At 45.0% G+C, this 13,035-nt stretch overlaps 1 protein-coding gene across 2 annotated transcripts; it reads left to right on the plus strand.

Annotated features, from left to right (window-relative positions):
* Positions 1-398: 398 nt before the first annotated feature.
* Positions 399-11,737, plus strand: aph1b (APH1B gamma secretase subunit). 2 transcript variants are annotated; one of them, XM_014176632.2, is made up of 6 exons: positions 399-750; positions 1,429-1,599; positions 3,411-3,484; positions 7,092-7,214; positions 8,834-8,961; positions 9,384-11,737. In XM_014176632.2, the coding sequence occupies exons 1-6, from the start codon at positions 638-640 to the stop codon at positions 9,549-9,551; spliced, it is 777 nt and encodes a 258-aa protein (XP_014032107.1). In that variant the 5' UTR covers positions 399-637; the 3' UTR covers positions 9,552-11,737. The 2 variants fall into 2 exon arrangements, with proteins under 2 accessions (XP_014032107.1, XP_014032108.1); XM_014176633.2 differs by lacking the exon at positions 1,429-1,599 and having other exon boundaries at positions 403-750.
* Positions 11,738-13,035: the final 1,298 nt, after the last annotated feature.

Below are 13,035 nucleotides of genomic sequence, written 5' to 3' on the forward strand. Positions count from 1 at the left end.
ACGGTAATGCGCCGAATACCATCTGTTGTATTCGGCACGTGTGACAAAATGCAATTTGATTTGAATTTTGATTTGAGAGTGGATTGATAACGTTGGTTAATACTATCCCAGAAAGTAATGCCGTATGAAGATTGTAGATGTCGCTGTTGGGAGATTGAGCTTTGAGTCAAAGATAGTGAGGAAACGAGAAAGCCGACCTATTTATTTCTCTAAATTCGATAACGGCACAGTCATAAATAATACTATTTTCATAAATCACACGTATACAACTAACGTATGAATAGCTATATTTAGAATTTAGGTGCATCGTCTTGTCTGAAATCATTTATCATTGTCTGAAAGCAATTGCTGAATATTGGCTATGCGGGAATTTCTGTCGTTCGTCGAATATCTTTGCTCTTGCGGTCACGTGTCTACAAACAATTAAAACAGGAAGCGACACTGTAGCATCAAGGAACCCACAATAAAATAGACAACAATGAGATTATATAGATAGCTTCAGGCTTACTTCAGTTGTAAAGAAGCATCCAAGCTCTCGGGAAAGATACACTCTTTCGGTCATTGAAGAGAAGAAGGGCCCTGCGGTGGAGGTTTTGTTAACAGGCTAACTTGAGTCGAAGTCGGACCAAGCCCCAAAATGACTGCATCTGTGTTCTTCGGGTGTACATTCATCGCTTTCGGCCCTGCCATTGCACTGTTCTTGTTTACTATTGCCAGGGACCCACTCCGAGTGATCTTTCTTATCGCTGGGTAAGTAGCTAGCGTAACGTTAACTAAATAAATAACAAGCAAACCATCTAGATTTGGATAGTGTAGCCATCTAGCTAACAGCAGTCAGCCGTATATGATAACCGATAACTAGTTAGCCCAAAGGCTAACGCTAAATCACAAACAAAACCTCTTTCGTATTGGTCACACATTTTCCGACATGTGCTTTTGCTGTATTGTAATTATTGACTCAGTTAAGTGTCTGCAAATGTTAAACCCAAACCACTGTTAGTTGGACAGCTACTGGTGCGCAAGGTTTTGTTCCAGCCCAGCACTAAACCTAAATAGTCGCACATGCGCGACTACAGGTACCCCCTGTTTTTCTTTTACATTTTGTGGAGCACCCGTAGAATGTTTTATTTCACAGTACAGTAATTAATGCATGTACTAATGAGCCCAGACAGTTCGTCAAATATTTATGTGGCTATATGAGAAGTGTACAATGTGTATGACAGGGGTACCTTGCTATGTATGTATTATGTTGAGTGTGTATTGACCAGTGTCTATTTTGTATACAGCAGTACTATGTGTCTAAGACATCCTCTTTGGAGACAAGTTCATCCTAAACTCTGTCCATTTTAGTGTGTGTGACTGAACCTTATTTTATTTGAGTGTTTCTATACCTAGTGTTAAACTCGTGTGTTTCTTTTTCTCTCCCAGAGCGTTCTTCTGGTTGTGTTCTCTGCTGCTGTCTTCACTAGTGTGGTTCATCACAGTTCAGATCAGTAACAAAGAGAGTTCCTCCCAGCAGAAAGGACTGCTCATATTCGGGGTGGTTCTCTCCGTGCTGCTGCAGGAGACTTTCCGCTTTGGCTACTACAAGCTGCTAAAGTAAGTAGCAGACCTGGGCTCAAAAACTAGTAGTCATTTGCTTTAGCCTGTGTGGAGTGCTACATAGTCAGCGATGGCAGTTAAGGTCATCTATTGGTCAATTAAGCCCGACACGCTCAAGTCAAACCCAGATAAAGTATTTGAAATTATTTCAAATAGTAATTGAACCCAGTAGTAAGCCTATCCCATGACCTGCTCAGCGCTGCTGCTGCTCTACATTCTGGTCTTGTATCACTCAGGGGTTTTCCAGACTGTAACAGAGAAGAAGTACATTGTTGAGAGGAATATCAGTGCTTTCAGAAAGTATTCATACCCTTTGAATTATTCCACATTTTGTTTTAAAATGGATAACATTTATATTATTTGTCACTGGCCTTGTGGAGATGTGGATTTATGCCCACTCGTCACGAATGCGCACACTAAACTTCTGTTAGAATGCGCTATTTTATATAGGGCCTATTTCCCTTATGCATTCTGCCATTTCTTCCTAGAAGCATTATACTGCACGGCTATATTAATCTATAGCTCCTGTGTTAGCAGTTAGCATTATACTGCAGCACTATATTATTCTATAGCTCCTGTGTTAGCAGTTAGCATTATACTGCAGCACTATATTATTCTATAGCTCTTGTGTTAGCAGTTAGCATTAACAAGCTCCCTCACGACGCCAGGACAGCGATAGAACTGAGGATGGATCAACAACATTGTAGTTACTCCACAATACTAATCTAATTGACAGAGTGAAAAGAAGGAAGCCTGTACAGAATAATAAATATTCCAAAACATGCATCCTGTTTGCAACAAGGCACTAAAGTAATACTGCAAAAAATGTGGCAAAACGCTGAACTTTTTGTCCTGAAAACAAAGTGTTATGTTTGGGGCAAATACAACACATTACAGAGTACCACTCTCCATGTTTTCAAGCATAGTGGTGGCTGCATCATGTTATGGGTATGGCTTGTAATTGTTAAGGACTGGAGTTTTTCAGGGTAAAAAAGAAATGGAATGGCACTAAGCACAGGCAAAATCCTAGAGGAAAACCTGGTTCAGTCTGCTTTCCACCAGACACTGGGAGATGAATTCACCTTTCAGCAGGACAATAACCTTAAACACAAGGCCAAATCTACACTGGAGTTGCTTACCAAGAAGACGGTGAATGTTCCTGAATGGCCAGTTACAGTTTTGACTTAAGTCCACTTTGAAAATCTATGACCTTAAAAGACCTGAAAATGAGTGGTTATGTAGCAATGATCAACAACCAATTTGACAGAGCTTGGAAGCATTTTGAAAATAATAATGGGCACAGGTGCGTAAAGCTCTTAGAGAATTACCCAGAAAGACTCACAGCTGTAGATCACTGCCAAAGGTGCTTCTACAAAGTATTGACTCAGGGGTTTGAATACTTATGTAAATGAGATATTTCTGTGTTTTTAATTTTCTATACATTGGCAAATATTTCTAGAAACATCTTTTGCATTTTGTTATTTTGGGGTATTGTGTGTAGATGGGTGAGAATCTATTTTTATCAATTATGAATTCAGGCTGTAACACAACACAACAATACTTTCTGAAGGAGCTGTATATTCCAGTAGCTGACAGATTCTTGCTTTTTTCATAGATTTTGTTGTAAGAGAAACTTGGACACTTAATGATAGTGGATGGACACTCTGGGATTTGATGATTGTTTGACTGTTTTCTTTGTCTTTAGATGTTAAAGAAACGTGCAAACTGTAGTATAATTAAGGGTTGGGTTTGGTGCTACTATATTTGATACTGTAGTTTGATTGTTGTGCTATTTCTTTGTTTTACAGGAAGGCAAACGAAGGCTTGCTCATGTTGAGTGCAGAGGAAACGATGCCGATCTCCATACGGCAACTAGCCTATGGTATGTGGAGGAAGACAGAAAATTACCTCCTTCATAACATTATAAATAGAAGCAGATGGAAGATATTAGAGATTATGAATGGAAGCAGATGGAAGATATTAGAGATTATGAATGTATTCAGATGGAAGATATTATAGATTATGAATGGATGCAGATGGAAGATATTAGAGATTATGAATGGAAGATATTAGAGATTATGAATGGAAGCAGATGGACGATATTAGAGATTATGAATGGAAGCAGATGGACGATATTAGAGATTATTAATGGAAGCAGATGGAAGATATTAGCTTTGAGGCAGAGTTATGTAGGCCCTTGCCTTTCTCTCTGTGGTAAAGTTAGTTATCGTGGTTCATATTACATTACAATAAAACCCACATAGCTGTTATTTTAGACCATAGAGTGCCATTACATCTGTCTCTGTTGTCTGGTTTCCCCCAGTGTCTGATAGTGTCTCTCTGTTTTTCCCCCCAGTGTCTGATAGTGTGTCTCTGTTTTTTCCCCCAGTGTCTGATAGTGTGTCTGTCTGGTTTCCCCCCAGTGTCTGATAGTGTCTCTCTGTTTTTTCCCCCAGTGTCTGATAGTGTGTCTGTCTGGTTTCCCCCCAGTGTCTGATAGTGTGTCTCTGTTTTTTCCCCCAGTGTCTGATAGTGTGTCTGTCTGGTTTCCCCCCAGTGTCTGATAGTGTGTCTGTCTGGTTTCCCCCCAGTGTCTGATAGTGTCTCTCTGTTTTTTCCCCCAGTGTCTGATAGTGTGTCTGTCTGGTTTCCCCCCAGTGTCTGATAGTGTCTCTCTGTTTTCCCCCCCAGTGTCTGATAGTGTCTCTCTGTTTTCCCCCCCAGTGTCTGATAGTGTCTCTCTGTTTTTCCCCCAGTGTCTGATAGTGTCTCTCAGTTTTTTCCCCCAGTGTCTGATAGTGTGTCTCTCTGGTTTCCCCCCAGTGTCTGATAGTGTCTCTCAGTTTTTTCCCCAGTGTCTGATAGTGTCTCTCTCTGTTTTCCCCCCAGTGTCTGATAGTGTCTCTCTCTGGTTTTCCCCCCAGTGTCTGATAGTGTCTCTCTGGTTTTCCCCCCAGTGTCTGATAGTGTCTCTCTGGTTTTCCCCCCAGTGTCTGATAGTGTGTCTCTCTGGTTTTTCCCCCCAGTGTCTCTCTCTGGTTTACCCCCCCCAGTGTCTGATAGTGTCTCTCTCTGGTTTTCCCCCCAGTGTCTGATAGTGTCTCTCTCTGGTTTCCCCCCCAGTGTCTGATAGTGTCTCTCTGGTTTTTCCCCCAGTGTCTCTCTGGTTTCCCCCCCAGTGTCTGATAGTGTCTCTCTCTGGTTTTCCCCCCCAGTGTCTGATAGTGTCTCTCTCTGGTTTCCCCCCCAGTGTCTGATAGTGTCTCTCTCTGGTTTCCCCCCAGTGTCTGATAGTGTCTCTCTCTGGTTTTCCCCCCAGTGTCTGATAGTGTGTCTCTGGTTTCCCCCCAGTGTCTCTCTGGTTTCCCCCCAGTGTCTCTCTGGTTTCCCCCCAGTGTCTCTCTGGTTTCCCCCCAGTGTCTCTCTGGTTTTCCCTCCCCAGTGTCTGATAGTGTGTCTCTCTGGTTTTCCCCCAGTGTCTCTCTGGTTTCCCCCCAGTGTCTCTCTGGTTTCCCCCCAGTGTCTCTCTGGTTTCCCCCCCAGTGTCTCTCTGGTTTTCCCCCCAGTGTCTGATAGTGTCTCTCTGGTTTTTCCCCCCAGTGTCTCTCTGGTTTCCCCCCCAGTGTCTGATAGTGTCTCTCTCTGGTTTTCCCCCCCAGTGTCTGATAGTGTCTCTCTCTGGTTTCCCCCCAGTGTCTGATAGTGTGTCTCTCTGGTTTCCCCCCCAGTGTCTGATAGTGTCTCTCTCTGGTTTTCCCCCCAGTGTCTGATAGTGTGTCTCTGGTTTCCCCCCAGTGTCTCTCTGGTTTCCCCCCAGTGTCTCTCTGGTTTCCCCCCAGTGTCTCTCTGGTTTCCCCCCAGTGTCTCTCTGGTTTCCCCCCAGTGTCTCTCTGGTTTCCCCCCCAGTGTCTCTCTGGTTTCCCCCCAGTGTCTCTCTGGTTTCCCCCCAGTGTCTCTCTGGTTTCCCCCCAGTGTCTCTCTGGTTTCCCCCCAGTGTCTCTCTGGTTTCCCCCCAGTGTGTCTCTCTGGTTTTTCCCCCCAGTGTGTCTCTCTGGTTTTTCCCCCAGTGTGTCTCTCTGGTTTTTCCCCCCAGTGTGTCTCTCTGGTTTTTCCCCCCAGTGTCTCTCTCTGGTTTTTCCCCCCAGTGTCTCTCTCTGGTTTTTCCCCCAGTGTCTCTCTCTGGTTTTCCCCCCAGTGTCTGATAGTGTCTCTCTGGTTTTTTTCCCCCCAGTGTCTGATAGTGTCTCTCTGGTTTTTTCCCCCAGTGTCTCTCTGGTTTTTCCCCCAGTGTCTCTCTGGTTTTTCCCCCCAGTGTCTCTCTGGTTTTCCCCCCAGTGTCTGATAGTGTCTCTCTCTGGTTTCCCCCCAGTGTCTGATAGTGTGTCTCTCTGGTTTTTTCCCCCCAGTGTCTGATAGTGTGTCTCTCTGGTTTCCCCCAGTGTGTCTCTCTGGTTTCCCCCCAGTGTGTCTCTCTGGTTTCCCCCCCAGTGTGTCTCTCTGGTTTCCCCCCAGTGTGTCTCTCTGGTTTCCCCCCAGTGTGTCTCTCTGGTTTCCCCCCAGTGTGTCTCTCTGGTTTCCCCCAGTGTGTCTCTCTGGTTTCCCCCCAGTGTGTCTCTCTGGTTTCCCCCCCAGTGTGTCTCTCTGGTTTCCCCCCCAGTGTCTCTCTGGTTTCCCCCCAGTGTCTCTCTGGTTTCCCCCCAGTGTCTCTCTGGTTTTTTCCCCCAGTGTCTGATAGTGTGTCTCTCTGGTTTCCCCCAGTGTCTGATAGTGTCTCTCTGGTTTGTTTCCCCCCAGTGTCTCTCTGGTTTCCCCCCAGTGTCTCTCTGGTTTTTTTCCCCCCAGTGTCTGATAGTGTGTCTGGTTTTACCCCCAGTGTCTGATAGTGTGTCTCTCTGGTTTCCCCCAGTGTCTGATAGTGTGTCTCTCTGGTTCCCCCCAGTGTCTGATAGTGTCTCTCTCTGGTTTCCCCCCCAGTGTCTGATAGTGTCTCTCTGGTTTCCCCCCCAGTGTCTGATAGTGTCTCTCTCTGGTTTCCCCCCCAGTGTCTGATAGTGTCTCTCTCTGGTTTCCCCCCCAGTGTCTGATAGTGTCTCTCTCTGGTTTCCCCCCAGTGTCTGATAGTGTCTCTCTGGTTTCCCCCCAGTGTCTGATAGTGTGTCTCTCTGGTTTCCCCCCAGTGTCTGATAGTGTGTCTCTCTGGTTTCCCCCCCAGTGTCTGATAGTGTGTCTCTCTGGTTTCCCCCAGTGTCTGATAGTGTCTCTCTCTGGTTTCCCCCCAGTGTCTGATAGTGTCTCTCTCTGGTTTCCCCCCAGTGTCTGATAGTGTCTCTCTCTGGTTTCCCCCCCAGTGTCTGATAGTGTCTCTCTGGTTTCCCCCCAGTGTCTGATAGTGTCTCTCTCTGGTTTCCCCCCCCAGTGTCTGATAGTGTGTCTCTCTGTTTTTTTTCCCCCAGTGTCTGATAGTGTGTCTGTTGTCTGTTTCTCCCCAGTGTCTGGACTGGGGTTCGGCTTCATGAGTGGAGCGTTCTCAATGGTCAATATCCTGGCCGATTCTGTTGGCCCCGGCACCATTGGTATCCATGGAGACTCCCAACACTACTTCCTGTCCTCAGGTACTGTATGAGTCTCCCATGTTTTAAAATGTACTTAATAATCTGAAACCACACGGGAAGACATTTTATTTCACTAACTTTCCTGAAAGTAGTCATTTATTTTTGTATTTTACCCCCTTTTTCTCCCCAATTTCGTGAGATCCAATTTTGATCTTGCCTCATTGCTGCAACTCCCCAACGGGCTCGGGAGAGGCGGCGGTTGAGTCATGTGTCCTCCGAAACATGACCCACCAAACCGTGCTTCTTAATACACGTCCACTTAACCCGGAAGCCAGCCGCACCAATGTGTTGGAGGAAACACAGTTCAACTGACGACCGAAGTCAGCCTGCAGGCGCCCAGCCCGCCACAAGGAGTCGCTAGAGCGCGATGAGCCAAGTCAAGCCCCCCCCCCGGCCAAACCCTCCCATAACCCGGACGACGCTGGGCCAATTGTGCGCTGTCCTATGGGACTCCCGGTCATGGCCGGTTGTGACACAGCCTGGGATCAAACTCGGGTCTGTAGTGACGCCTCAAGCGCTACAATGCAGTGCCTAATACCCTGACTACACCGCTTGCATCGCGTGTGCGAGCGTTGCAAAATAAATTTAGAAATCTAGATTATTCAATTATTGCACCCACACTGCTCGCGCTCCCCAACGAGCGTCTGCGTTGCCACGGGCTAAAATAGAAGTACTTTCTATTTGTGAAGGAGGAAGGAAGGAGGAGAGATGACTAGAAACGATTCAGTTGACTGTTTTATGTGTGGATTAATTGTCGGAGTAGAGGACCTTGTGCATTTCAGGTAAAATAACAAGTCAATGTTTATATCCCAGGATAAATTAGCTAGCAACAGCAAGCTAGCTAAATAGAACAAATTAGCTAGCAAGTGCAAGCTAGCTAGCTAAATTGCCATAAATGTTTAATGCTTTTCGACCTGTCCCCAAATTAATGTAATTGGTTCAGAGTTTTTGATATTTTAACCTGCGTGTCATGATCGCGTTTGGTGTGGGGGGGACAAAATACATTTATGCACGATGGCGCACGCACGCAGCCGGTTTGGGTTCCGTGTTAGACAGTTGCACCACTAGGGAGGCCTAGTAGTCATTTTTCTGATTTGGCCTGAGGCTGTCTCTCTCTCCTCTATAGCCTTCATGACCATCATCCTGAGGCTAACTCTGTCTCTCTCTCCTCTATAGCCTTCATGACCATCATCCTGAGGCTAACTCTGTCTCCTCTATAGCCTTCATGGCCATCATCCTGAGGCTAACTCTGTCTCTGTCTCTGTCTCCCCTATAGCCTTCATGACCATCATCCTGAGGCTAACTCTGTCTCTGTCTCCTCTATAGCCTTCATGACCATCATCCTGAGGCTAACTCTGTCTCTGTCTCCTCTATAGCCTTCATGACCATCATCCTGAGGCTAACTCTGTCTCTGTCTCCCCTATAGCCTTCATGACCATCATCCTGAGGCTAACTCTGTCTCTGTCTCCCTATAGCCTTCATGACCATCATCCTGAGGCTAACTCTGTCTCCCCTATAGCCTTCATGACCATCATCCTGAGGCTAACTCTGTCTCTGTCTCCCCTATAGCCTTCATGGCCATCATCCTGAGGCTAACTCTGTCTCTGTCTCCCCTATAGCCTTCATGACCATGGCCATCATCCTGCTCCACATGTTCTGGGGGGTTGTGTTCTTTGATTCCTGTGAGAAACAACACTGGTGGTCTCTGGCTGTGGTCGTCATCAGCCACCTCCTCGTCTCCTGTCTGGTAAGTCAGAAAAGAGACAAAGGATGGCTGGATGGATAGACAGATACAGTAGATCAATGTGTCCATGCAGTAGGTGGACTTGACTGATGGGTTGATGAATAAATACTCAGAAGTAAATGTGTTGGCAGTAGTCTTACTGGACAACAGCCTAGTACTTTTACTTACTTAGTAATGTCTTCATCCCCATTGGGACATAATGTCACAAAGGCTCCTCCACTGATTCCTGTTCTTCACCACAGCACTTCAAATGGGACAAAACATGTCCCCAAAGGCCCTTAACTCAGCCTTTGTTGTCATGTCTCTCCCCAGACGTTCTAGAACCCTCAGTATTTTTTTCTCCCAGAGGTTCCTGAACCAGAACCTTCTGTATGAATTTCCCCCAGAGATCCATAACTCATCAGTCTTTGTTATTTCTCTCCTAGACATTCCAGAACCCTCAGTACGTGGGCAGCCTGGTTCCCACCTATATCATCGTGTTCCTCGTGGGTCTCTGGGCGTTCTTCTGCGCCGGGGGATCTCTCCGGAACCTTAAACTCTGCCTTACCTGCAAAGACAAGGACTTCCTGTTGGCCAACCACCGGCCCAGATAACAGAACACCACTGAAGACACACACACACTGTATGGGGACGCTATCCAACAGGACTCACACCACACACACAAATAAATAAATTAAAGATAAACTGGGTCGATGATGTCTCTACCCCCCCCCATGTGTTCTGTGTATCATTGTTTCAGTGGTGCTGGGGACTGGAAATAGGCTCCAGGGATGTAGTCCAGAGAGTAAATATTGTTTAAACACCTTTTTATTTTGTGAGCAGCATTTCCAGATGTATTACAGTGCATTAGTAATAGAATAATCTAGAGGATCCTTTTGTTACCACTTCATCCCTGGCTGACACTGCTCAGAACGGTTGATAAACTGTTTACAACTGGGGGGGACAAACACATGTTATCTGTGTGTAGTTTTAAAATGTAGAGTATGTAGTTCCTTAATGAGACGGTACCTATTTGACACCAGATGGGTCTCTCTTTCTCTCTGGATCTGTGCCTTCTACAGTAATGATGAGGTAGCTAGTGTTTTGGCCCTGTATTCATAAAGCATCTGAGTAGAAGCGCTGATCTAGGATCAGACCCCTCCATGTCCATGTAATCTTATTCATTATAATCTAGGATCAGACCCCCCCCCATGTCCATGTAATCTTATTCATTATAATCTAGGATCAGACCCCCCCCATGTCCATGTAATCTTATTCATTATAATCTAGGATCAGACCCCCTCCATGTCCATGTAATCTTATTCATTATAATCTAGGATCAGACCCCTCCATGTCCATGTAATCTTATTCATTATAATCTAGGATCAGACCCCCTCCATGTCCATGTAATCTTATTCATTATAATCTAGGATCAGACCCCCCCCATGTCCATGTAATCTTATTCATTATAATCTAGGATCAGACCCCTCCATGTCCATGTAATCTTATTCATTATAATCTAGGATCAGATCGATTCCCCCCCATGTCCATGTAATCTTATTGGTTCTGATCTGAAAGGCTAAACTCATCCCACTGTAGATCGGCAGGTCTACTATGAGATGCTTTATAAATATACGGCCCTGGATTGTCTTTGTAAATGGACCTTTAGTGTTTAATCTATATCAGACCTGTGATGTTTTTTATAACGTTCATGTTTCTGTCTCCTGCTGTATTAGTTGTCAGTCTGGCAGGCAGCTGTATTGTTCTCCTGTTTTAGAAGGGTTGGTAGTACAATACAACAGTGTTTGCATATCAACAACTTACTTTTCATAAATTACCAAAAAAAAGCAAATCCCTTTGGAGAACAAAAGCAGCATATTAGGTCTGATAGTGTCTCTCTAAGTCATGAGCTGTTTCAAAATGAAGTTCTGATTCAAACTGAAAATATGTAAAACGTGGTGTGTTTGTTTTGATAGTCCAGATGAATATATTTGGCCTAAACTTGATGAATATAAATATTGACCTGATGATGATAATACTGTTTTTATATGAATGATGTGCTTTACATACTGATTAGTGCTGCTAAGCTTTGCTTCAGCTAAATGTTTTGTTTTTGTAATCACACTGACCTCAAGGGTTGGTCTGATCTATTTGGCTTTAGGACGTACAGGGGGAGGTTTCCCAGACCCAGATTAAACTTATTCCTGGACTGAAAAGCACTTTTAACTTTCAAAATTCTCAACTGAGAATGCTTTTTAGAAGTGGCTTAACCTTTTGTCTGAGTAAACCGACCCAAACTGTAGCACCCTTTTTTAGTCCTGACTTCCATTTTAGTTAAATATTCCCATTGACATCAATACAAACTGATGACTAAGTGAAAATTGGAAAATGCGGATTCTCCCTTTTTAAAAGAGGACATGCCCTTGAGGAACAAATGATTGAACATGTACCACGTTGTTGTTGATGAATTAGCAGATTTTTCAAGGCAGTGAGTTTGACCTGTGGAAACCAACTCCTATAGAGAGCTCAACAGAAGTTAGTTTACACCAGGCTGAAATAATTTAATGAAATGAGTCACCTCACTTGTCATGGTTTTGAATGTTTTTCTGATCTGTGTCGTGTATGGAGCTGTACAGCTTTAACATGCTAGTCGAGAACTCCCAGCCAATAGTATCAGCCTCTCAGGGTTGAAGGTCACTGATATGCAAATGAGCTGTATGTTCCTGTTTTGACGCGTGCCTGTGTGCACCCTGTTATTTCCCCATGCTTCTGTATTGATATAAAGTTAAAAGTAGTAGCACTTCATTCTCCATTGTCAAGTTAATTCTACCGTGCCATCAAGAGCACAACAATCTGTATGTACATAGGTGATGACAAACTGTTCCCTCTGATTTTTTTTAAATGTGTATATAATATTGTTTCTAAATGACTATTTAACCTTTATGTTACACCTCCTAGTTTCCATTGTACATAGGAAAATAAAACGGTTAAACAAAAGTTTGAGGTCCTTTAACTTCTGATGGAGTTGGGTGTTGGGCTGATGAGGTCCTTTAACTTCTGATGGAGTTGGGTCTTGTGTTGGGCTGATGAGGTCCTTTAACTTCTGATGGAGTTGGGTGTTGGGCCAAGGTCCTATAACCATCTGAGTGAACTCTCTACTCTCACCACTGTAGAGTCAGGTTCATCATAACCAACCTGAGTGAACTCTCTACTCTCACCACTGTAGAGTCAGGTTCATCATAACCAACCTGAGTGAACTCTCTACTCTCACCACTGTAGAGTCAGGTTCATCATAACCAACCTGAGTGAACTCTCTACTCTCACCACTGTAGAGTCAGGTTCATCATAACCAACCTGAGTGAACTCTCTACTCTCACCACTGTAGAGTCAGGTTCATCATAACCAACCTGAGTGAACTCTCTACTCTCACCACTGTAGAGTCAGGTTCATCATAACCAACCTGAGTGAACTCTCTACTCTCACCACTGTAGAGTCAGGTTCATCATAACCAACCTGAGTGAACTCTCTACTCTCACCACTGTAGAGTCAGGTTCATCATAACCAACCTGAGTGAACTCTCTACTCTCACCACTGTAGAGTCAGGTTCATCATAACCAACCTGAGTGAACTCTCTACTCTCACCACTGTAGAGTCAGGTTCATCATAACCAACCTGAGTGAACTCTCTACTCTCACCACTGTAGAGTCAGGTTCATCATAACCAACCTGAGTGAACTCTCTACTCTCACCACTGTAGAGTCAGGTTCATCATAACCAACCTGAGTGAACTCTCTACTCTCACCACTGTAGAGTCAGGTTCATCATAACCAAGAGAGGGAAGGAGAGGGCTAGAGAGAGGGAGAGGGAAGGAGAGGGCTAGAGAGAGGGAGAGGGAAGGAGGGGGCTAGAGAGAGGGAGAGGGCTAGAGAGAGGGAGAGGGCTAGGGCTAGAGAGAGGGAGAGGGCTAGAGAGAGGGAGAGGGCTAGAGAGAGGGAGAGGGCTAGAGAGGGAAGGAGAGGGCTAGAGAGAGGGAGAGGGCTAGAGAGAGGGAGAGGGCTAGAGAGAGAGGGAGAGGGCTAGAGGGAAGGAGAGGGCTAGA

Source organism: Salmo salar, chromosome ssa26 (genome assembly GCF_905237065.1).
Source record: "Salmo salar chromosome ssa26, Ssal_v3.1, whole genome shotgun sequence".
In the NCBI taxonomy this organism is placed as follows: Eukaryota; Metazoa; Chordata; class Actinopteri; order Salmoniformes; family Salmonidae; genus Salmo; species Salmo salar.